Source organism: Nothoprocta perdicaria, unplaced genomic scaffold (assembly GCF_003342845.1).
Source record: "Nothoprocta perdicaria isolate Ctin4 unplaced genomic scaffold, notPer1 scaffold_27, whole genome shotgun sequence".
NCBI lineage: Eukaryota > Metazoa > Chordata > Aves > Tinamiformes > Tinamidae > Nothoprocta > Nothoprocta perdicaria.
The window spans coordinates 3,310,653-3,335,242 of NW_020455499.1; the positions used below are offsets into that span (position 1 = coordinate 3,310,653).

Here is a 24,590-nt window from a genome sequence, read left to right on the forward strand (position 1 = left end):
TTTTCCCTGGCCAGGTCTCTAAAATCAACRCTGCTCTCTAGGAAGGTGGATAGGCTTCCTCATCACTGGGAACCAAAAACCCACCCAAAAACCTACTCCTGGGTCTGTAGACCAGATGAAGACCATCTGTTGGGCTGGTCTTGCTCCTCCAGGACCTCCAACCCCAGAACGGAACCTGTGGCCACCTGCTCTCCCTGAGGACCACAGAGGTTGGACGGCAGATGCAAATCGACTCCTGGTCCTCSTCAGAGGCTGGTGATCTCCTGAGGCAGGAGGCTCCACGGTCTCTGCCGAGGTGTGAGGTCCGTCSTGACCGGCACGTGGGGAAGCGCTGCCCAAGGCCGCCCCCTGCTCGTGCCGGGGCCGGCTCCATGCTGGAGATGGCAGCACCGCGCTCGCTGCCGGGCTCAGGGCTCCCTTGTGGCCATCCTGGGGCTCGGCACCGCTCAGCCTCAGCTTAAGTTTGCGCGCCCACCTGTTCCTCTATGGTACGTCAGCTTTGGAACCCCCGGCGTGTTTCTTTCAGCGACCTCCAGAGCCGGATAAAGGGTTTATCCATGACAGATAAGGGCGCCTGTCAAGGCGGCCCAGGTTACCTGAYCGATGGGGAGAAACCCAAGCCAGGACGGAGAAGGGAGGCAGTAAAAAAAGAAATGCAAAGCACCAATTTTAAATAAAAAAGCATAATTTCCCCTYCGCGAGGCCGGCCGGGCCAGCTACTTCACCGGGCGAGTGACTTCACGTCCCAGCACATTTGGCTTTCGGACCAGTTTAAACCATCCCCACCCTCAGACAGGTCGCAGGAGCAGTAAAGCCAAAGCGCGGAGCCGCCGATCCCAACCCGAAGGTTCGAATCCATGAGGAGAAGAGGCCTCCCTGGGGAGTTGTGAGGCCCTGAGGCTGCCCGGGCTCCAGGCTCCTGCTGGCAGCACCCTGTGTCGGCGGATGAGCCCCGCTCAGCCCGCGCCGCTGCCGCTCCGCGCGCCCCCCGCGGCRGCCGTACCTCCTGCTGCCTCCTCCGTCCCGGCGCCCTTCGCCAGTGCGTTAGCCGCCGCGGTGAGGGCCGGGCCCCCCCGGCAGCGCCCGCCGAGCCCCATGATCCCGCCACAATGGCGCTTGTTCTGCCCGCCGCGGCGAACAAGGGCGCATTGTGCGCCGGGCCGCGGCGGCCTCGGCCTGCGCCGGAGGCCAAATCCGCGCTGAGCCGGCGCGGGCCGCCGCTGCACAAGTAGGTCGCCGGCTCCTCGCCTTGCTCACAGGCACTGTTCCCTAAGCGCTTCAGGACTGCTGCTCTCCGAGGCAAAGCCTGCCCGGGATAACCCTCAGTTCCTCTCCTAAAGGAAATATTTGGTGCAAAAAATGTCATTCTGCAAGAAGGGGGCTCCAAGAATCGGGCACATTGGCAGCTGTTTTGCAGCATYCGTTTTCCCCATGGCTAGAGACAGGAATAGTTCTCATGAAGAAACAAATTCTGCCCCTCATTAATCCTATTAAAGACCTAGCAGGTCCCGCCTGACGCCTGATCTTGGTGTTTACTTGACTTAAAGCTGTCCTCGGTAGTAGGTTATATCAYGTTCCCAAGCACAGGGCCGCCCCAAGTCCAGGCACATTGTCCACAGCTGAGGCTCTGAGCAGTCGGAAAGGGGAGAATAGCAGCAAAAAACAGTTCAGACACCCAGACAGGAGCCAGCAAAGATTATTCCAAGCTAGATTAAAATTCCTTCATAAATTGGCCACATGCTTCTTTCCCATTTTTCCCAGCCCACTCAAAGGTGGAGCAGAAAGAGCTGGGAGAGGGCAGGCGCTGGGTATMTTTTGCAAAATCTGAGCTGGCTTTTACACCAGTTGCACACTAGATGGTGGTGCAAGAAAGCTCTTTTTTTGCTTTTCTGCTCTCGCTCTGTGAAATTAGAAGTTGTCCCAGGATCCAGGTGAAAAAATCTCTCCTAGGCTATTCTTAAAAGTTAATTCCTGCCTTTTGGCAGATCTTGGGATAGCCAGCACTTGCCCCAGGGATCAGACTGTTGAAGAGCCTTTGAAAGAGATACAGAAATAGGCTCATTTCATGAGACCTCTCCAGGACTGGTGGGAGAAGCAAAGAGGAATCCCAGTGGAGTCTCAGGAAGGGTAGGTAATGCTGGAAAGGAATAGCTGGTACCTCTGAGATGCCTGGGAAATTAAGGCTTTGATAAATAGCCTGAAAGACAAATCCTCTACAGCATAAAGGTAAATCCAGAAAACTGGGAGAACCATTCAATACTGAGGGGGTGAAGCATCTGTCTTAAGCTGTAAGCTTAAAGCTCTGARCTAATGTCATCAGTACATAGTAATTTGTGTCCTAGGAGCCAAGCAGGGGATGACCGCCGAGCATTTTAAATTGCACCTCCAAGAATCGCTAGAAATTGATTATTAGATTTCAGTAAAGAGAAGTGCAGGGGTATGTAGATATAAATATATGTATATATATATTTACTTTTTTTTTTTTTCTGAGCAAGATGGTGGAAAAATAAACTAGCGCTGAGATAGCAACAGATTCTGCTTTTCCCTATGATCTTTTGAATGTTGGATGCTCCTTGAAACGCACAGATCATTCCCACCCCAGGTGCCCGCAGTCTCTGGAGCAGGTCCTGTGGGTTTCTCTGGATGTTTTTGCTTCTGTTTTTTCTCTCTGCTGCTTAACAGTCTCCTCATGGTGACAACGAAACATTTTCCAGGAAACCATTTGAGCTTTATGGATTAGCCTCGGCAGGCACTTGCAGGCGTCCATAAAGCAGGCCGAGAYGCTCCCGGGCGTGTTGCTAACCTGACGGAAGAATTGATCAAAACTGATAGAGTTACAGGGCCCCGAGTCCCTTTACAGCCTGCCTCTGTGCCGCTCGTATGGCCCCAGTGGAGCCGAGCCCAGCAAAACGCTTGCTTGGAGCAAGGAAAAATAAAAATAAATTAAAACCTCTAATTCCATGGACAGGTTTTCCTAGGAAAGTATCCCAAATCTATGCCYCAAAACTTGGGCTGGTTTTATCCGCACACCAAATGCCACATTGAATTTTTGCCCTTTTTCTTTCTTCCCCTGGTTAAATCATGACTTTGTGAAGGAGCTTTCCCAAAGCAGTGACAACATGTTTGTCCTCACTTTCTTCTACTGACTCTAGAGAGGGAATTAAAATTCAGGACCCACCACCAACACTTTAATTATTCAGCGTTATCAAGTTGTCATCGGGCCTATAATTATTTTCCAGTTTATAGGTAATATCGCGCACTCTGAGGGCTTCGATGATGGTAGGACAGCCCTGCAGCTGCAGCGGGCAGTGCCAGTGTCCTCCCCAACACCGTGGGCTGGAGGTGACACTGCTAATGAAACCCGTTCGTCCCCTGGCCATGAGACATCACCGAGATAGGGTTGTCTGCCGTTGGTGTGCGATATAATTACGATCCCTTGGTACCAATAAAAAATAATAGATTCAAAATGAGCAGACAGGATAGAGAGATAGCAATAAAAACTAAATAATATATGTAAAATGAGCAGAGGCGAGAGAGCAGGGCTTGGGGTATTGCATCTGCAGCAAGGTTGGGGTAAGGCAGTGAAGGTAAAAGGCCTCACAGGGGACTCAGCCTTTCAGACCACAGCACCGTGCAGTTAAGACTATTTGTCTCTATCATATCTGTACTGATGTTATCTATAGTGTTCGTAGACAAGGACCAAAGAGGYTCCTGCTCGGGTGGGCGGATTTGCAAAGCTTTGGGCTCGTCAGGGCCTGAAGCTGCACCCAGGACAGCAGCATCRTCCTCCCACCGCGCGGCGAAGAGCCACGTATTGGTGCCTGCCTTTGACTCGGATCAGTGCCCAGGGAAGCAGGAAGGGATTTGGGCTGCTTTTTAATTAGGAAAAGTGCAACGGCAAGGAGCTGAAATCCCCACTCTCTTGAGGGCATGAGTTGCTTTGCTGCTGATTTGAAGGACACCAGGGTTGGCCCCAGTGAGGCTGGACCACCCGTTGCAATCAAAGTTGCTGCCATTTTCTGTAATTTCTGCATTTCTGGCATTGAGGGTGGGCAGCGGGAAAGCAGGGAACACCTACAAGCTCCAAGGTGGTGGCAATGCTGCGTATTGATTTCTTTAATTACCATTTCCAAGACTCCTCAGCATCTCCACAAGGTCCTTCAGGAAGAGGAGCAGCAGCAGTAAAGACTGATTGACCCAGCAAGGATATTGCAAAGGGCAGAGCCKGGGAAGCAGAAGGCACATGTTCCCAATGGAGATCCACAGGGAAGCCCGCGCTGTTGGAAGGGCAAGGAAAAGTGTTCCTCAGGGTCAGATAATCAACACAGTGAAGAAAGTGGGAAAGCATATAGATGTAGTTATTTATATTACCCACTGATGTGCAGTGAGGTCCCACCGGGTCTCCAGGAGGCTCTGACAAGACACATTTTTACCATAAAATCATCCCAGAGCTGCCGACAGTAATGAGCTACCAGGCAAAGTCATTGGGAGATATGGCCCAGGACCTTGCAGCATGCAAAGATCAGGGTCCTTGCATGTCCACAAAAACCTTGGAACCTTTAGCTTTTATTTTAGCTGAGAACATGTATTGGTTAAACCAAGGGCCAGCAGATTTATGCTGACTAACTGACCAGCAGGTAGTAGATGGCCCCGAAACAAATGCAACATGAATTGGGGGAATCCAACCAATAAACAATAAATATCTACAGTAAAAAAAGAATAATAATAGAGGCTGCCTCTATGCAAACCCCAACATAGGCTCTGCTACAAACAACGGCACAACGAGGCCGCTGCAGACAGTGCTGTCCCCTTGAAGGGCAGCCCAGCTCTAGCTACTTAATGACCCATGTCACCACTTGCAACAGACACAGGAAAAAAAATGCCTAGTTCAGCAAAGGAAGTGCAGATGAATCTAGGAAAAGAGTTGGTGAAGTGAGCAACCAAATTCACCTAGTGAGCCAGTGTTTGCAAGAAGAGCCCATTGCAGGAACCGTGTGTCCATGGTGGGACGGCTCCGACGCTCCGGCTTCCTCTGTGCCCAAACGCACCAAGCAGAGCCGCCGGGGCCACAGCGTCCCGCTTCATTTCCATTCCAGCACCTATTGAATATTCATCACGTTATGGAGGGACATTTTTATGTTGGGGAAAACACGAGTGCTCTCGCAAAATGACTCAAGGGCAATAAAGCACAAATTGTCTTTAGACCCGTAAAAAGGGTTCTGAAGTCACAAACAAGGCATAAAATAACGTGGAGCTAGAAAGTGCTTTTTCCTTATTAGGTTTATCAAAGTAAAACTAGCCTGGCAAGCCTGTTCTATCAAGCAAATGGATGTGGAAGAAAAAGGAATGGAAATTCTGATTCATATTCATTGTTTCAGTGTCAGCGAGGGAAGAAGAAAGCTTCACTTTAAATTCTTTACTTTGGAAAGCTGATCTGAAGTTTTACAGACAAAGTAATCAAAGCTGATAAAGAAGCAAAAGGAAATCAAAGGTAATTAATAGAAACAAAGAAAGCAAGAGAAGAGGTCAAAGTGTCTAATATTAAAAAAAAACCAGAAAAAAAGCGAGGACATGCTTGACTGCATGAAGAACAGCTTCAGGCACAGTCAGAATTTTAATAGGGAGATTTTCTTTTTTTCTAGACTCCTAGCATTGGCCCAGCTATCGCTGTGTGCATCTCGGTCCCACTGCTAACACCCACAGGAGCCACCTTGTCCCCACTGGTGTCATCGGCCATGGAGTCTGTCTTGACAGGAGATACAGATTTTTTTCCATCTACTTTAGGTGTTACCAGTCCTACCTGCAGCGCCAGAGAAGCGACACCAAGCGCAGAGTTGGTGCRGAGCCTCCTACTTTGCTCAGCAGAAATCAACAGAAGAAGACAACCTGCATGTGCCACCAAGCTGGGAGATGTGACTGCCCATGTGGCTGGGCATGTGCGTATTTAGCATCCTTGACAACTTGAAAATTGAAGATATTCTACTTCGTGAGGCCACAAAAGCTTCATGTGACCACAGGAGATCTGCAGCTTTCTGGGTTTTCAAGTTCCTCCTGGTTGTCATAGGTCTAGAAATCAGATAGAGAGTAAAAGCTCAACCATTAAAGGAAAAATATTACAGTTTTTATTATATRAGAGACTCACCCCTAGTGATTTGTGGGCAGGAGTGTCAGTTCATCAAATCTTTTAATTTCTGCAAAATTAARTCATGAGGATGTGAAATGGGAACTGCAAAAGGGATCTATCAGTCTGACCTTTGAGAGGGTCGATTTGTAGCTAGACAGCATTCTTCCCATATATTAAAAATACTGTTAAACTTCACAAAACTGAAAGGCTTTTTTTCTTTTTTTTTTTTTTTTTTTTTTTTTTGGCCGAAAAGATCTTTTTGGTACATACATAAACACAATGTGCAGAACTGAGCTAACACAAAGCTGGCTGCAACGGAGAAGGAAAGTCCCTTTGCCCTGCTGACAGGTCTGCAAAAAGCTCCCTGAAGCCTGGTCATGAAGGGCTTTCCACAGGAACCAGCCTGCAAAARCCCACTGCCTTCAGCCTCAAAATCRTTGCTCGGGGCTCCACTTCGTCTGCTTCCTGTTGAAGATTCTTACTGTTATCACATTTGAGGAGTTTTTGTCCAAATGTCACCCTGGCATCGCACATCTCCAATATTCATAACCTGCAGGTGAACTTTCATAAAGCAGAGGAGTAAATTAACATTCTTCTTTATCAGAGGAAATTGCATCTGATTTTTCATTCTATTCAAACATCTCTTCACAGATGGGATGAATCCCATGAACTGATTTAACCCACGTCTCTGTCTAGAGTCCATTCTACACACTCTGGTAACAAAGCATGTAATAAAAGCAAATGAGCATAATTACCAGTGAGCGCAAATATGGGGTTTGGGATTCTTTTCTGAGACATTTCATATGTGACTGATGAACGTTGTTTACATTTTAAAACAAGAACAAACTATATTAGATTGGAAGATAAAAGGCTGCATATTAAACATTCACTCAGGAAGCATCCTGTAGCTATGATTACTGTTATAACTAACCATTCAAATCCGTTCTTTCCTCCCCATATGTAAATGTAATCAGACTACAAAGTGCAGCCAAATAATAAATCAGTTCAAGGGACAAGGCCTGTGCTATTAGACCTTGTAGTGAGGTTTTTCTTTCCTTCACTCCTGCAAGGAAGGAACAAGCAAAGACTACATGCAATTCCATTTATTTAATAATAGCTTGGGTGAATTTCTCCTGTTTATTGCATAGAGGTCTGTGAGCTGATGCTTTAAGACACGGTGCGTGTGCTTTGCCCCTCTGTATAAGCAGGAGAGCCCCTGGGTGACACGAGTGCATGTGTGGATCTCAGGAGGATGTGAGGTACCACAAACCTGCATCCCCATTATACCCACCAAGCATCTGGCCAGGGCAGGAGGGCATCATGCCTGTGAGACCGGCACCTCCTTCTTTGAAATAAYGCTTTAAATCAGACAGAACCTTAATCTGTCCTGAGGCAAGCTGGCACAGCAGGTATCCTGCTCCGTCTTTTCAAAGCCCTGAATTGTATTGTTCCTCTTCTGCCTTACCGAGTCTCAACTGAAGACAACCCCTGATGCTGCGTTAAACTGCATCTCTCCTTCTGTTCACAGGGGAAAACTAAGCTGCATATTGGGAAAAAACAATTCCTTCAAGAAACCAGCTAAGCCAGGATTAAAAGAAGTGTTTAACCCTTTCTTTTTTCCCAAGAGAGATAGTTTTTTTTTTTTTTTTTTTTTTAATGAAACTGGCCAGGTATGCAGATGCACTTGAGCAATGAGAATTATACAACCAGGATATTCTTACAGATATGAACACAAACTAACTCACGGGTCTTGATCTACCTTGTTCTGCAGGAAGTCTTACAGCAGTCCCTTACCACGGCAAAGAAAACTGCTTCCTTCCTCTGGAGTAAAAGCTCCTGGTGACGCTCCTCAGCTAAGCCTGGAGGCAGGGAGAGGAGCACGGATGGCCTCCCACCCTGCCAGCCTCAGACTCTCCATGACTTGGGGTCATCCTGGAGAAACAGAGTTTGATGGCACACACCTCCTATGAAAGCCTGGTTGTTCTGAGCGTTTAGTCTCAATCATATGCATTGATGTGGTACCCGTGCATGCAAAAGTCCTATTTCTGAGCATAATTTAAACAATTGCATGAATTATGTAGGCACACAACACTTCAGCACTTCCCGGTAATTTGTTTTCTGGCATCTTACTGCAGTTGATGCTATTCTGCTTTACTGAGAGAAGCCCACAGAAGGAAGATCTCGAAGGCTTTCAGAAAGAGTTGCATCTTTCACAGCTGTAATACAGAGGTAGGAAACATCTGGCAGGGGCCACCGAAATCAGTAAGTGCTGAAACTAGAAGTACGACACAGTAAGTACACATCCCTGTGCTGATGGTTATTAACTACCAAAACATTGCCAGGACATTTGGCAACCTCTTCACCATTAGCTTCTGTTAATCACAATCAGGCTACTGTTTTAAAGGCATGATCTGTTTAGGAGTAGAGGAATTACCTTGCTGAATCAGACCCAGATCCACYTCCTAGCTGCAGCAGCGGTCAGCACCAGCTCCTTTGGCACAAAGTTTAGGRAACACCGAGTAGGCAAGATTTGAGCTTAATCCTTCTTTCATGCCACGACTCATTCCGGACTCTAAAATGCAAGAGTCGACYCTGTGCTTTAACAAAATGCTTTAAGGGCTGAGCATCCTTTTCAGCACATTTATCCAGGGCTCTTACAAGCAGCAATAATCTCGGTACCTGTCTAAATATCCAATTCCTTTTTCTGAATTATGTTACATTCTCAGCCTCATTGATCCTGCAGGACCACAAGCTCCTCAGCTCAATTTCACAGTTTAATTCAATCCCAGTTATTGAATACCTGCAATTACATTGTGAAATTTTCATGAACAACCGTTTCTAGCTCTAAATTATGAAGCTTTGCAGTACTGTGTTGCATATTAACATTCTCATATAAATTATTATCTATCCCACRTCATGTAAAACATAGTGTATATTACACATACAAAGGTGCTACACGTATATATGAAACTCCTCATTATTATCAGCAACAATTGTCCCCTGCAGAAATGGACCATTTTGGTGGGCAGCAACTTGAGCCACGTCCCTTCAGCAACCATCGGGTCTTCATTTGAGATCTACCTCCTGCAGCATCCCGGGGCTATCCCTGCTATCAGGATGAAGCAGCGTTTCAGACTGCTCCAATGGACACTGCTTCTCCCGGACTAAAAACAAGGCCCTTGCACTGCAGCAGCCTTGTATAAATCAGGGCACTTGAGTGGTTCTCTGAGCCCAGGAAGGCTTCCAGTTCTTGGGTGGCCCATGGAAGAAGAAAGCATCATTTGGACTTCAAACTACATTGATATCGAGGGCAATGACCACACATTGCAGCTACCATTTTTTGTTATCATTGCACCTACTTTCCCAYGCCTACGCTTCTTTGAACAGCTTACAATGAAGTTTATTTCTTTGTTACTCTCTGTATTCTCCTCACATCCTAGCCCACAGCAAAAATAAATAAATAAATAAATAATAAAATATATATAGTAAGATCTGGCACTATTCTTCTTAATAACAGTGGGCTGTATTCCTCTTGTACCTCTCAGCCCATACATATTAATCAGAAGCTCAGCACAGGGAAAAAAAAAATACTTAGAGCACCAACACTACTGCACACACTTGATCCTGCTTGGTACCCCATCAGCAGCTCACGGTCTGTGTTTTCCCTCCCAGTTTTCTGCTCTGCCTCGGGATGAGCTGTGGCCGGCCCAGGAGGACCCCATGGGCTCTTAAAACACCAGCCTTTTTCCCTGAAACACAAAAATAAGACCAAACACTCTCCAGTTCTGCAATTATTTTCCAAACTTCTACTGCTCTCTTGTKTTTCTTTTACTACTCACTACAGGAGAGACTCTCCAAAGCTGCTTGAGAACAGGGTCCAATTTCAGATGCAGTAAAACACTAATAATGTTGTTTGCACACATTTAATTCAATATACCAGAAGCAATATTCTCACTCTCCGTAGCATTTTATTTGTTTATAAATACAAGCCAATACCACAAGATGGCACTTTCTTACTTGCAACATGTACTATTATAAACACTTATCCTCTTCAAATGTTCCCAGATGTTTACAATATGTARCTCTTCAGCAGTTTTGAAACATTTAAAAAAGCAAGACCTTCTACAAACAGTATTTGTGTTAGATGTATATTAAATGAGGTCAGGTAATTAAATTTGAAAAAAGAATTTATAAATATTTCAGATAAGAAAATTTAAATACAAAAGCAGAGTTTGTATTAATTAAACTGAATAACAATTTAAACTGGCCATAATGTATCTACATGGTTTAATTTAATTTAAAATACTTTTCAAACAATCAAGTTCTCTAGCCACCCATCAAAACACCTATCTACTCGACTCTTTAAAAAATATTTTCAGTTAAGAAACCACGTACGCCTTTTCATACCAATCCTTATTCTGTTCTATAGGTGGAAATGAAACAAAAATCATATTCCAGACTAGAAAACAGGATAAGAAGCAATAAACTTTAAAAAAAAAACAGATAACTTCAGACACTTCAACTCATTCTTCTTCGTGGTCCTCCAAATGCATGATCCACTTTTAAAGTCTTTTGAACGAAATGTAAACACTAGAAAACTCATTGTTGAAACGTGAAGAATAGAGCCCTGCACTAATATAGTGCATAATGATGCTGTGTCAAACTTGTCATTTACAGTGAATGTCACATTTTCCTCAGGATTGTCATGCCTTTTTTATTTTAGTAATGCCTTTTGATGTCTGTAGATTTCTATTTTTTATTCCCATTGCTCAACAGGAGGAGATGTGTCTTCCAGTCCCTTCAGAAAAGTTTCACAGGATCCAAGTCTTTGACTCTCTCTTTTTTTTTTCTCTCTCCAATAAAGAGGTGGCAAAAGTCTAAGTTTGCAATCTTTCTGTTCTGCTGTTCTGCCCAGCATAGTACACATCAGGAGATTCCTCAAAAAACTGAGAAGTCTGCGACTTACAAAAAAAGAAAGCAGTTAAGGCAGTGGATGTCTACGTTTGGACTTCTTCTGTCCTGTTACATGTCAACGTCGCCGTCGTAGGCCAAGGTGAGAGGCTTCTGTTGTGGAGGAGGGCTTTGATTCTGTTTTGTTTTYTTGCTACAAGGAAAATAAAAGCATTTCAGGGCATAAGAAAAAATGCAAACTGTAGTAGAGTAAAAGCTTTAAAATCTAACAAAAAAAAAAAAAAAATCACACATCTCTGTGCTAGCTATATTGTTTTCCAGTTAGGTGACACTGCAGGAGAGTGGTCCCTTGGGAGCGAAGAGCATGGAGCTCTGCCTGTGCTGCATGGGTGCGGGACGGGTGGGCAGCAGAACCTGACAGGGCACTGTGTGGGAAATAAAACCTTTCCTATGAGGTGATAACATCATCAGATGCCTCCTACTTCTCATGTTGCAGGGGAAAGAGAATTTCCCCAGTTGCCTTTTTTACTCCATTCACRTTTCCTAGATCTCCATCGCATTCCCTTGGCAAGCAGCATTTTCCAGAGGAATTAAGGTATTCTACYTAGTCCTTCCCTGAACAGAAGCCAGCATCCAGATCCAATCAGCCTTCTTGTCCTCATAGGTTTTCTGTTTTACTTACCTTTTTGTGAAGGGGGTACAATAAACCCCCYCTTCTAATCCGAGCGTAAGTATAAATAAACCTAAGTGCCTTTTGATAACAAAAAAAATGCTTTCCATAAATAGACACACACTTAGTCTATGYAGTCAGAGTACTTCAAGGTCATATCAGCATTTACAATTCCAAGAGTTTTAAATTATTATGAGGTAGGGGCCACAAGTTGGTAGTTAAATATCCGAGTTCAATTCTTTCTTAAGACCTCCAAGATTAAATCTCTGCAACAGAGGGCTTTCACTGTGCTGTATCTCAGATTATTTAGAAAAAAGCAAACAAACAAACAAATAAAAAGGGACAAAACATACCCAGAACTTACCACATAAGGTAGGATGTAAAAATCATGAAAATGATGATGACGAACCCACCAGCGGATACTCCATATACCCACATCTTCAGTCTACCATCTATTGGAAGATGAGGCAAAAACACAGAGAGAGAAGGAAAACGCATGAGGTTTTATGTTAACACACACAAATTCTTCAGGGGATAAATAGAGACAAAACATACAAAACTGGTACTACTGTTAACAGGAAACACGGCAAGGATTGCCTGGGAACAATCCACAGAGGAGYCTTTTGATGGACAACATTTTCCCCGCAATCTTTCTCAAGACAGAATTTTAACTTTGGTGGAGATTCAGGCCTTGCTGATGAAAACCCAGAGGGTGCCCTTCAGGTCAGTGCCCAGCAGCAGCAGCAGTGTCCCCTCCGGCGGCGCTTCCGCAGCGCGTTCCCGCAGCGCGGTCCCGGGAGCCGGCGCTGGCTGCGGAGTGGGGGCCGGCAGCAGCCGGACACGGGACAAGCACCAGGCCCCAGCCCGTGGGGCACATGGACAGGGTGCCAACAACCCCTATGGAAACGCTGCTGCACCCACGACGTGCAGCCTATGGAAAAACAGGCTGCAAGGGATGGGACTGTCCTCTGCAAGTCCTCCAGGGTAAATACCAGAGCAAACAAGCTACTCGGAGCTGAAAAATATTGCTTGGGCAAGAACAAATGGGCATAAATCCAGCTTAGAATAAAAGCAGGAATGGGTTTGGTAAAACTAAGAGGGATAAAGTTGTGCAACAGCTTTCTAGCTGGACTGTGGGAGCAGGGACACTAAGGTGGGTTTAGGGTGAAAGGAAGTCTTTTTTATTATTATTTTAATGTCTTAATTTCAACACTTAAAAACATTAGCCTCTTCAACTGTCTACACATTTTCTACACTTTCTTTTTTTTTAAATATACTTTTAAAAGGTGCCAAGAAAAAAAAAGAAATCCCTTCTTTTACGAAATTTTAACATGTACTTCTGATCTCAGCCTTCTGAAGTGCTAGTGCTCAATRTCTTTCCTGGACCAAAACCAACATTTGTAGAAACATCATCAGATAATAATACTAAACACCCCCCCCAAATCACACGAGTATACTTTCTCAAAATATTATTGCCTCATTTTGTCTCTGCTATCTCCTAGCAGAAAGGATTATAATTATTCTATATAGCCACAAAGGAAGGAAAGATGACACACAAGTTAGCAATTGTGGGAGTGCTCTGTGGCTCCCAGCCATAATCTCTGATGTTATGATCTACAAAGCATGTATCTTTCTTCTACAGAAATGCTGTAAAGAAAATTTATTCCATTCATATTTAAGTTTTTCACCTGGATTAAAAGGTTGAATAGACCATCCTTTGAAAATGTCATGCATTTTTGAGTTGACAGGTTTATTTTTTCCAGCAATGGTCTTAACATCAGCTTTCTTATCTTCTAAACCTGGCACCTTCATGCAGTAATCCAGGAAGCCATTTGATCTCATTATTTCCGTATATCCTCGCTCACATCCGCAGACTCCTTTCTAGGTGACAAAAAGGAATTCAATATTTAAATAGTATCCTCCAGCCAAGCAGTGCAAATTGTAGGTAAACTATGAAGAAACTGCAAGCTACCTCCTGCATATGTRATCAGCTCTACCAAAACAAACACAATCCCTGCAAATATGCTTCAGAGCAAAAAGGTATAAAAGTTATTAGTTAAAAAGAGTTGTTAATTAAAGAGAAGACCAGCATGAAGCCATTTTCATGCATTTCCATCCTAAAAGGCTTAATCATAGGCATCTGTGGCTTCATCCACAACCCCCTTTTGTAATAAAACTTTTAATGCTAACCAAGTTTGGCAGTAGATAAGATTAACAAACGAAGAGTGTGACTCCAGATCCAAATCCTCCATTCCAAACTACTTCCATTCCAGTACTTCTTAAAATGAAGAACTGTCTTTATGACCAAAAATCCATTGCCCTGTATCGATCTTGGCAGCTTTTTCTAGAGATTCCTTAGAAGTCTGTCACTCACTAAATAGATGGTCAATTTTCTGGCTGTCTACTTTAACACAGCTTTCTTAGGTTACCTTTCTTTGCTAATTAGTTTATAATTAAGATGTTTATTTGTCTGAGGGTCTGATATTCTTTACAATCCAAATAAGTGATTGATTTACATTATTTGTGATGAGAAGTTAACTCTTGACCTCAGCATTTTGCCACAACCTCCTCATTTTGTTGGTAGATGATCCAGAGCTTTTGAGAGGCTTTGGGCAGCAGGAAATGGAATCTCAGGAGTTTTCACAGATAATAAATGCTATTTTACCCATCACTTTGAAGTCCCTGCAGACTCCTTCCCTTTATGGCCATACTGGATTGCCCACAAGGTCCTCTCCATGTGTACCTCCTCCCACGAGACATCCAGCTGATGTCGAGCACCGTGGAAGCTGTTCTCAGAAGCAAGTAACTATTCCCTATGCCAGCCTGGTCAGTCGAAGGGGTCTGTCACACCATGACACAGAGACTAAAAATAAGCTGTTTGGGGAAGGTTTTGTGCTGGAGTGCAGTATTAGAGGAAGTGCCACTTTTGAACATCTGTGCCTGGAGTTTGCTTGGGAGCAAAGCACAGAAATTGGTTGGATGCTCTAGGAGGTTTTGCGGAGGCTGCACATTTCAGCAAATGAGGTCCCTTCCAGGTTTTGTTTCAGGAGGTAGCATGGGGATGGTGGTATCACGATACCACAGACCCTGGAGGTTTCGGTATCCATGGAGGAGAGAGAAGCAAAATACTCCTTTATTCCCTCTCTCACCAGTTCTAAGCAGGCCTCATTTACTGCGTGACATAACAGAATTTAATGAGAATTTAACTAAGTGGTTCCAAAACTGCTCTACAAAAACAAACCCAACCTAATAACACCATCACTTGGGACAGATTTGCAAAGGTTTCCTTTCAGACTGAAATTCCTGCAACTTCCTCGAGGTGGTATCATGTGCACACTAGTTTCTAAGGTCCTAAAATGCATTTGAGATACAGAGGATAACTGAATAGATTTTGCAGTGTTAATTCCTCAAGCATATTCTGCAGCAACTAATTACCTGTGTGCAATAGGAGAAGGGTTTCCTGCATGCTGGATTGCAGTGCTGAATTTCAGCTGGTTTGGTCTGAAGAGAACACCCTCCTGTAAAAGAAATTACTGAATACTTTAAAGGGTATATTTTACAATGTTTTCGCTCAGATCACTATAGTGTACTTAGTGCTTGCTTGCTTATTTTATGTTGTTAAATACTAGTCTATTAAGCTTATTAGCATAATGTCAGTAGACATCACATTAATTAATTTGCCTTAACAAGGCAGGAAATTGTTATCATATCCATCTTACTAATAGATGAAGATATCCAGAATTAACAAATTTGTCACAAGCCATATTGAAAGTTGGGGACAGAATTAGGAATTAGATGCAGATAATCTTCAGCCCCATTAATGTCTTATCTACACCAGAAGACAATCACATTAACACCTTAGCCCATCCTTCCCACTTGGGGAAAATGTGTTTCTAAAGGCATTAAAAAAAAAACAAAAGTTAATGTGTTCTTAACTACTTGGCAACCCCTGCACATAAGATTTTGTATATTACCGTAACAAGTCATTATAAATAGAAAAAGGATGTGCAAGGCCTATTGCCTTTGCCAAGAAGTCATGGAGCTTCAAAGTGCTGACCATGAATTTCACTTTTCATCATGTACAGGAAGACTTTGTAGGTCACAGGAACAGCAGGAATCTCACAGTTTGAACTCTGAGTGATTTGAAATTCCTGTGCGTGGAATAGAAGAAGAGCTAAAGAATCTGCTCTCTCCACCGTGCATGTGATTTTCTCTTCCTTTCTCTAGAGTTACAAAAAGGTTACAGCACTATCAGCTGTACAAGCCTTTTAGTACGTGCACGCCCGTTTCTTCCTGTGACCCGGCACACAACAGGGGGGAACTCGCTCAATTATTCTCATTTAACAAAACGCATGATGCTGACCTGACAGCAAGGTTGGTAAATCCCTACCTCTCTTTCCCACATATAAATCTGAATTGATATTCCAAAAGAGCGCGGAAAGGCGCTCCATCTGTCCTCTGAGCAGCTGATTCACAGCAAGAAATAAGATGGCATGAAGACTTTTCAGTCACAAYCGTGTATGCAGTTTTCGGCTATACCTGTGACGTTTATCCCATCTGAGCGTTGACACCACACTGTGCGCTTGTTCCCTTGCCAAAGGCTGGTTTTCCACAGATAGCTGTAACACCTCCCTCCTGCAACGTAAAGCCACCAGTACCAGTGAGTCTTCACATTGCAATATAAKCAAAACAAGTTCTTGAACGGGAGGGAGCAGAGTTGTGGCAACGATACCTGAGCAAGGCCGCGTCTCCATGACTTGTCCAGAACAGCTCTCTTGGTTCTCAAAAGCCTGACCTATAAATGTCCTTGATCGAGACTGGCGACCTGTTGTCTCAAAGCTCCTGCCACCAATGCACGTGAGCTCACACGAGCTCCACTCCGACCACTCTGTCATGTGGCAGTCACCTACACAATGAACRAAAAAATCATGGGTTATCAATCTGAATCAGCCGTAAAGCATAAGAACAGCCTAAGTTTATATCAGCTTTAATAGTGAAATACCACCCGTTCATCACCCGGTGATAGGCATTATTCAGATATTCTGCTTCATCTGGTATCTTATCTTCCCCCCMAAAAAAAGACTAGGAGCTTAAATAGCTGAGGCTTGAGCATAACTCTGACTTTTGTAAAATAACTTAAAGCAAATAATGAACAGCTGTTCTACCAGCATGAGCTACAATTGCTGACCTACGGAGGCAGCTCTACCTCAAAAAGCTATTTCAAACAGACATCTAATGTGATAGTAAATGATTTTACCCGGGCAAGGCACAGAACAGGGTAACTGCAGCATGCTGTCTTCTGGTGGTAGCTCCCCACATAAAGCATTTTCCACTGGTCTGGAGGTAACAGGAACAGAGGCATCGTGCACTACACATGTGAGGTTGCGTACTTGGAAACCTTCTCCACACTGTCCACCCTGTAAAATGACAGAAAGGAAGAGAAACATATGCTGCTGACASAGGCCCATCATAGCAGAATTATGGTTGATTCCACCTGAAAAAACTTCAAAGGCAGGAATCTGCTGCCTGGACTGAAGGCTCCCCCAGGTATGCCAGGTCACGGGAGGACRGATGGAGATCTCCAGGCATGTCTCTACTGAAGCCAAAACCCAGGAGCACTGCCAGGTTCCTCTCCCCGTGCTGGCAGAGCTGCATTGGGATGTATGTCATAACCAAAGCGTGAGAACAGCACACAAATGCTTTCCTATCAGCCTTGCCTCTGGGAGCTGATGGGATGCTACACATGGCTGAGAACTACTATACTCAGCACTAACACAGTTCAGAGTGGAATGGGGTCACAACTCCAGGGCAGCATAAGAACAGTTTTCTTTAACAGCAGCAAAAGGAAATGCAATTGCGAAATGAATTAGCTGGAACAAATCAAATACACAGGATTTGAAGCCTGTGCCTGGCATGTGGCATGGATGGAGAGGATACGTGAAGAACACTGCTTCAGGACAGTTGATCCTTTCCCATACGGCAAAGCTTGGAACCTCCTGTGCAAAGGGGTGGATACCAAAAATCATGAATATCCTAGAAAGAAATCACATTCTTGTGGGTTGACCCTTCATGCCTTTGGTTAGAGCTAATGAATTTATTGACTCTCAAGACTGGCTCAGCTAAGTGAAAACAAAACTTCTTGACCACTCTAAAGTGGCCAAGGGCAGGGCCCGGCCACAAAGAATGGGCATTTCTATTCACCTCCTTTGATGATAAAGCCCAATACAAGCGTTTGAATTATATAAGTCTCCAGCAGTAAAAAATCATCAGTGCTTGTAATCTGACTGCTAGGATTGTCRTCCACCAGCATGTTTGTGTAATTTCTTAATTGTGCAGACAGATATTGATCCTGAAGTGGACAGATATCACCATTCCGTGCACACACTCTCCTGAATTGTCTTCCAGCATTAGCCATGGTCTGTTAGCACTGAATTAACTTTGAACAAGCAATAGAAAGCTCCATCTGAGCCACTCCTTAGMCCAGTCCTGAAACATTTAGCAATATAACAAAATACCAGCTACACCTTTCCTCGAAACCCAGTATCATTTGGCTAAACTGATGATTGAGGACTGAGGATGTTGGGCCATTTCAAAGGCTGGAATTGTTTCATCCCCTTCTGACAAGCAGGGTTGCAATGATGGCAGAAACAAGCGCCCTAAACCTGTGTGACACTCTATGCACGTGCCACCTAAACCCCGTGGAAATGACACTTCACAAAATTCAGTAAATAAAACTCAAGAAGAGAGCTGAAAAGCTGCCTTTATATAACTGAGGGAAATGCGACTTGGATCGCTCAGCAGTAGATTTTTTTTTTAAGTAATGGACTTCATCTGTGGAAGTGAAAGGCTCCCTACCAGGCACATTTATTCACCAGCATGTTTGATAGCAAAAATCTCCAGAATGGCTCTCCTATATACATGCGGTACCTTTTCCATTTTCTGCATTCTTCCTTTTGCTGACACACAATGAAGTGAAAATGGGAGCCTAACTAGTTGGATTTAAAGCAGTTTCTAATCAAAAGTGTCTTAGAGAAGTATTAGTGCAGATTTACTATATGCAGCGAGATTTTCAAGTTTTCAACACCATGTTTCACTTTAGTCAGTATGTAACTTACTGTTCTAAATTACTGTTTCACCGTCGAAACCTCTACTGCGGTCTCAGATTAATGGTGTGTGAATAACTCATGCAGCTGTCAATTGGGTTAGAGTTCTTAGAAATTGCTGGTGGAAACAGAATACGATGAGGAAAAAATTCTCTGGGGAAATGGGCACTAATCAAACCGTAGCGTATTTCCAGCTCAAAAAAASGGCTCATGGAATGACTGAAGATTACTAGAAAGGACAAAAAAAAAAGTTTWAAAAAATGATATGTATTCTTTTATATATAACATACCTAAATATCTATAAATTTATGTATTATACAAATAGCTTATATAGAAATATGAATAATTGATATAAACAAAGCTATTTTCTTTTGGTACAGTAGTCTCCACTACGAAAACCAACATGCTTCAAGGCAACATTTGTCATTCCYCTACCATGCAACACTGGAAATATACTCCTATTTTCCTATGCTTAGGATAAGAAATAAATAAGAACCACGGCATCTCAAACACTTCAAAAGGCTAAGGTTAGCTTTTGAATAGTGGCTTCCATTTACTTGCTTTCATTCAAGGCCAGAAGTGGGTTTTGACAATCAGCAGAATCCAATGACACAGTCCAGAAGTGCAGTGCTGCCCTGCCACTTRTGAATGGATACGACACTGGCTTTCTCGGTACACCCGGCAAGGTCACACGCAAAGCAGGAGCACTGTGTGAACTTCCATATCATCTTAAAAATTATTCATGTCCTCAAAATTATACATTTGAAGATCTAATTAATAGGTGTGGAATCAGTGGAAGTTTGCTACAGTAATGGCACAATGASGATCCAGTGAATAGCTCCTAATCAGAGGAAAATTGCCTAGCGGATTATCAAATATTCAGAACTCTGGGAATCCAATCTGTGTTGTAAATGCCTTTCTCTGGTAGATGCGATGATTTGAGGCTTGTGCAAAACTCGGATTTTTCTCTCAAGTCATGAGCTCCTTGCAGGAAATCTGCAGGGCTTTGGGCTCCATTGGGCAGGACGTCCCTCCCCAGGGCTGCACAAAATCCCTCACTGACATGCAGGGACTTCTCTACATGTCCCCTTGAGGATGTCGAGTCTCCCTCCAAGCAGTCTGCCCTCGTGAGACCCCTTTGCCCCATGTGGTCACCTGGAAAGCAAGGAGAAGGTTTTGCCTTTTAGTTATCAGCTAGCGAGGAGAGATACGATTAACCAAATGCAAGTGTAATCTAGGATAATGTTTCGACAACCAGAGATGTTTTAATTTGCTAACATGCTGATGTATGACAGCATCTACATGGACCTGCTCTTACTTCACTCGCTCCATTATCGGCCTCATAAAATGCATTAGTAACAGAGCACGCAACAGAACAGGTAACCTAATGAGATGCCTTGAACATGACTGTAAGCAAGATGTGCCTTTTCCTGGGTTCCATGTAAATCCACAGTCATTTTAGGTAAAGAGTTGATTGACCAGTGCCAGTCTCATCCACGTTGACGCTGAATTACACAAAAATTCCTAATAAAAAGCATCATATGATGGCATTTAACAGACACCTTTTAAGACACTTTAGAAAAGAAGGGTTCATAGCCTGGTAATCGAAGGTACTTAGTGCTTGGTAATGTCTAGCTACTTGGTTTATATTCCTTTAAGGGAAATATTATGTTAGTCACAGYGTCAGACTGTGTAATTTTTACTGTTTTCCTCCTACAAATCAGGGTAAAACAATTCAACTCCTGAAGGAAAATGATCCATGCAATGCACCCCCTCTAAGACCATCCATATTGCCCATTTTCAAAGTTCTTCATACCCTTGAACACTGCAAGTGTGCCTGTGATATGTGCAATTTCAAGGCCAGCAGCACACTGATTTACATACTGCGAAAATCAGCAACACAAAACCCTGTGCAAGCTCTATTGCTAAACACACAAACACCTCTAATTATTCACATGAAGCCAACTTATGGTTCTTCTATGATTAAGAAATACATTCTCATTTATCTCATAATACAAGGAAGGAATAATTTAGCCTTATAATTAGGTGTCTTGCTTATATTACTATAGGAGGACATTTCCATAATATGTATTTTGTTCTACTATACTGCGCATTTACCTTATTTAACAAATTATCCTTGAAAGCAGGAATTCTGAGAGCTCTCTTTAGAAAGTAAGCTCAAGCTTCTTTTCCAGAAGAGCACAGGAATAAATCACCCTATATTTATGAACTGCATTTAATTCCTAAGCACCTCATTAAAGAGATCCGGACATGAAAAAAATGGCTTCTCTCCAAAAAAACAAAACAAAGAGCAGAGAAACTACAACACAGTAATTTAAGAGGAGAAACAAGCTGTATCACACTGAGTGTGAAGAATGGGATGTGGGCTACAGCGGGTTATGATTGCTTGCTTTGAGCTGAAATTTTGCAGTCTGTTGGATATACACATTTTTATTCTTCAAGATTGCATTATTCAGCTGGATTATGTTAGGACATTAAAAATATTAATATGGAAGCTGAATTATCAGCTAGGTTATTTCCTACAGTTGAAGCTCCCCCCCTAGTGTTCAGCAGAATTTACTTGCCTTAGGTGGATAAAAAGCCAGTGGAGGATGTTATACATAAATAAATAATATATGCAGTACACACACAGATCACATGCACATCCTCAGTTGCAGTGAGTCGTCATTSAGTGCAAGAACAGTGCAAGGAAGGTGGCCCTAATTGCTTCTCTGATCTTGGACTGTCCAAAGGCAGTAACAGYCCAGACTTCATTTATAAACATCTGGGGAAAAATCTAGCGTTCTGTGATGGCACTGGCACTATTTTATGCAGCTCTAACAGGCTCTCCTGCACCTGGCTTGCCTCTGTCAAGAAAGCAAACAGGTACTCAGGAAGGCACACCATGCTAAAGGGTAGGCCACAAAATACAAAAAAAAAGTCTTTATTTGCATTATTGGCCTTAATTTCCTATATTCTGCCATGTGGAGAAGCAGCCACTGACCCTGGGGGAGGTCCATGCCCGGGAYTGGAGAGGAGATTCTTCCCTCCACCGCACTTCTCACGTGCAGGTCTGCAAAGCCAGCTGKATGCAGATTTCATTCTGCCTGGGAAACTTCAGCACAAGAGATTCATGTCCACTTAATCTGGCTTATAACTAATATGCTTGAATATATGAAACACAATCTTACAGATAAGGAGAGGAGAAAACGTGTGTGTGTGGCCAGGGGGCCAATTCAAGCTTGATGCAACTCAAGGGTAGTGAGAAATGAAGACTCCAGCGCTGACAAAGCAGAGGTGCAGAGTGTGTGTGCAGCACATGGCAATTTATTCCAGCCACTTTTAGATCATTAAAAAGATAGTCACACTTAGGAGAAAGTAGAAATCAGCATTTCATACCATAACTTACACGATCGTACTTAACAGCATGCACGGAGAGACCTACCGTAGAGCATTAAAAGCAAAACAAAACAAAAAACAACACATACAAGGAGAAAAAAGGGAAGAAGAAAAAAAACACACCGCTAAACGCTCCTGAAAACTGGCCTATTTTTATGTTAGAGTTATTTTATATAATTAAATTATAGGTCACCATAGCTCTGCTCACTCAAGCACATTTACGCTGTAAATCTCCTTTAATACCTCTATCAGCTCATAGTACTAGGGCTCATATCGTTATAAATAGTTTTTGATGGCTGCAAGATTATGTGAGCAGGTTTACTGTTCTTGAACTTTCCCCGCTTTACCATGGATCTTATCAACACAAAAAAAAAAAAAAAAAAAAAAAAAAAAAAGAAGAAGAAGAAGAGAAGAAGAAAGAACCAACTAAACTGCCGAAGAGCGGCCTAACTCAACCCTGTCGTGTTCCCGTGGTTTTTATGGCTACCATCAGCCAGGAGCGGTGGCCGGGGGCCGTGGGGAGCCTTACCTCCACCTGGCACGGGGCCCACTCTCCCAGGGCCCAGCGGTAGCACGGCGTGACGGGGCAGTGTCTGCGCTGCGAGAGCTGGGCCGGACACGCTCTCCCTCCGCCCTGCGCCGGCAGCAGCACGGCCCGCGAGCGCACCGCGTGGCCTGCACCAAGAGAGAAGACACCAGAACATGAGCAAGATAGGGCTTTTTTTCCAAGCAAGAAGGTGATTTTTTTTTCCCTCTTCCTTCCTCTCCTTGCCTCTACGCATCTCTACAGCTTTCCCTTCCACTGATGCTGCCCCCCCACCCCAGTCCTCTGTGGCTCCATCTCCTCCATAAGCTTCTTTCTCCTCTACTTTTTAATAACCTCTCTCTCACTTCAGCCCGAAGCTCTCCTCCTCTGAACTGCCATAGAATCACTGTGGTTGGAAAAGACCTCCAGGATCATCAAGTCCAATCGTAATCAAGTCCAATGGTAAAGTCAACCTCTCCTCCATGCCCACAGAGGACAAGGAGATGAGGTCAGGCTTTTATCAAGGCCCCAATCCTGCAGAAAGACCCATCTATGAAGACATGAAGATCCCAGTAGGTTCTGGTGTCCCAATCACCCCTAAAAGGCCCCATTTGCACCAGTAGCCTCACAGTCAGAACCTATAGCCTTAGAACTGAACACAGAGAACCTTATTTGTGGCTTACAGCAGTGGTATGTCCCCTGCTGAAGAGACTGTTTTGGTTTTGGGGGGCTTTTTTATTTTAATACTGGCAGCTGTGGAGAGATTTTATGGACAGAACCTTGATGTTTTATGTCTCTAAATGAGCAACATTTTATAAAAATGCAGTTAAAAGTAGTTTGCCTTTTCTTTAATTAACACCATATATAAAATCCATCTCTTTTTACAAACTTGCTACATTGCTGACAAATCTATAGCACCATTATGACACCTCATACACGGGGTTATCAATAGAAATAATGCCAGATTTTGTGAGGAGTAGTTATATGGGCTTATCATTATTACCAGTTCATTTTTTTCCACCAATAAAAAGCTGTTGAGAAAGCAATTATTCAGGAAAGATATTGGATAATATGGATGCAATTACTAGATCTTCCATTCTGTGATTCAGTCACTGATGCTTTGTATATTTTCCAAATATACTATTTGTTTAGGCAATACATTTAAAACTTGACTAAACTCTGACTATTAAATATGACAAGAAAGTAACAGCATCATTTCCAACATTATAATTCAATATGTTTCCACAGATTTTTAACAAATGAAATTTTCTTTTTATGACCAATTATGTGCATCTAATTTGAAAATTGCAAGTACTCTAATGGCTATTACCGGCCATAACCACTTCTACAATTTCCATTAAAATCCTATTTATTATTGGTGAAAACTTCTTCGCTACTGAATGGAAAAAGCAATTATRTTACTACTTCTGAAATAATAAAGCTGAATGCATTCATTAAAGTTGCAGCAATTCCATTTTCTTCTCCTTTGCTTCCATTTAAGTTCAGGAATGTTTTCTTTCAAAATGTTTCAATCAGAATCCAGACTACAATTAAAAAGAAGAGTGGGGAAAAAAAACCCTTATGGAGTGGGATGTGCAAGACTCTGCCAGTTAACACTGCTGCCTTGACTCCTGATGGAAAACATGGCCGTGAGTTCATGGGGTGGAAAAGGCTGCTCACGTTGGAGAGCACCTGGGCTGTCACGAGGCCCCTGTGTCCTCAACTCAACGCTGGGCACCCAACGCTACAAACCTTGGAGTGTCCATCAAACTACTTCAATTAAACACACATCTTCCTCCTAGTCACCCTTCCTAACATCTTACTGGCAAAAAGTAAATGAAAAGACCACTGAATGCT

At 43.4% G+C, this 24,590-nt stretch overlaps 1 protein-coding gene across 1 annotated transcript in view; it reads right to left on the reverse strand.

Moving 5' to 3' along the window:
- Positions 1–10,232: 10,232 nt before the first annotated feature.
- The window catches only part of THSD7B (thrombospondin type 1 domain containing 7B), a 232,648-nt gene continuing 218,290 nt past the window's right edge, over positions 10,233–24,590 (reverse strand). Inside the window, exons 23-30 of the mRNA XM_026040879.1 lie at positions 22,737–22,882; positions 16,963–17,122; positions 16,438–16,611; positions 16,245–16,340; positions 15,141–15,223; positions 13,394–13,586; positions 12,070–12,157; positions 10,233–11,228 (exon numbers count right to left, since the gene is read on the reverse strand). Coding sequence (XP_025896664.1) covers positions 11,147–11,228; positions 12,070–12,157; positions 13,394–13,586; positions 15,141–15,223; positions 16,245–16,340; positions 16,438–16,611; positions 16,963–17,122; positions 22,737–22,882 — 1,022 coding nt within the window. The 3' untranslated portion in view covers positions 10,233–11,146. The remainder of the gene's footprint in view (positions 11,229–12,069; positions 12,158–13,393; positions 13,587–15,140; positions 15,224–16,244; positions 16,341–16,437; positions 16,612–16,962; positions 17,123–22,736; positions 22,883–24,590) is intronic.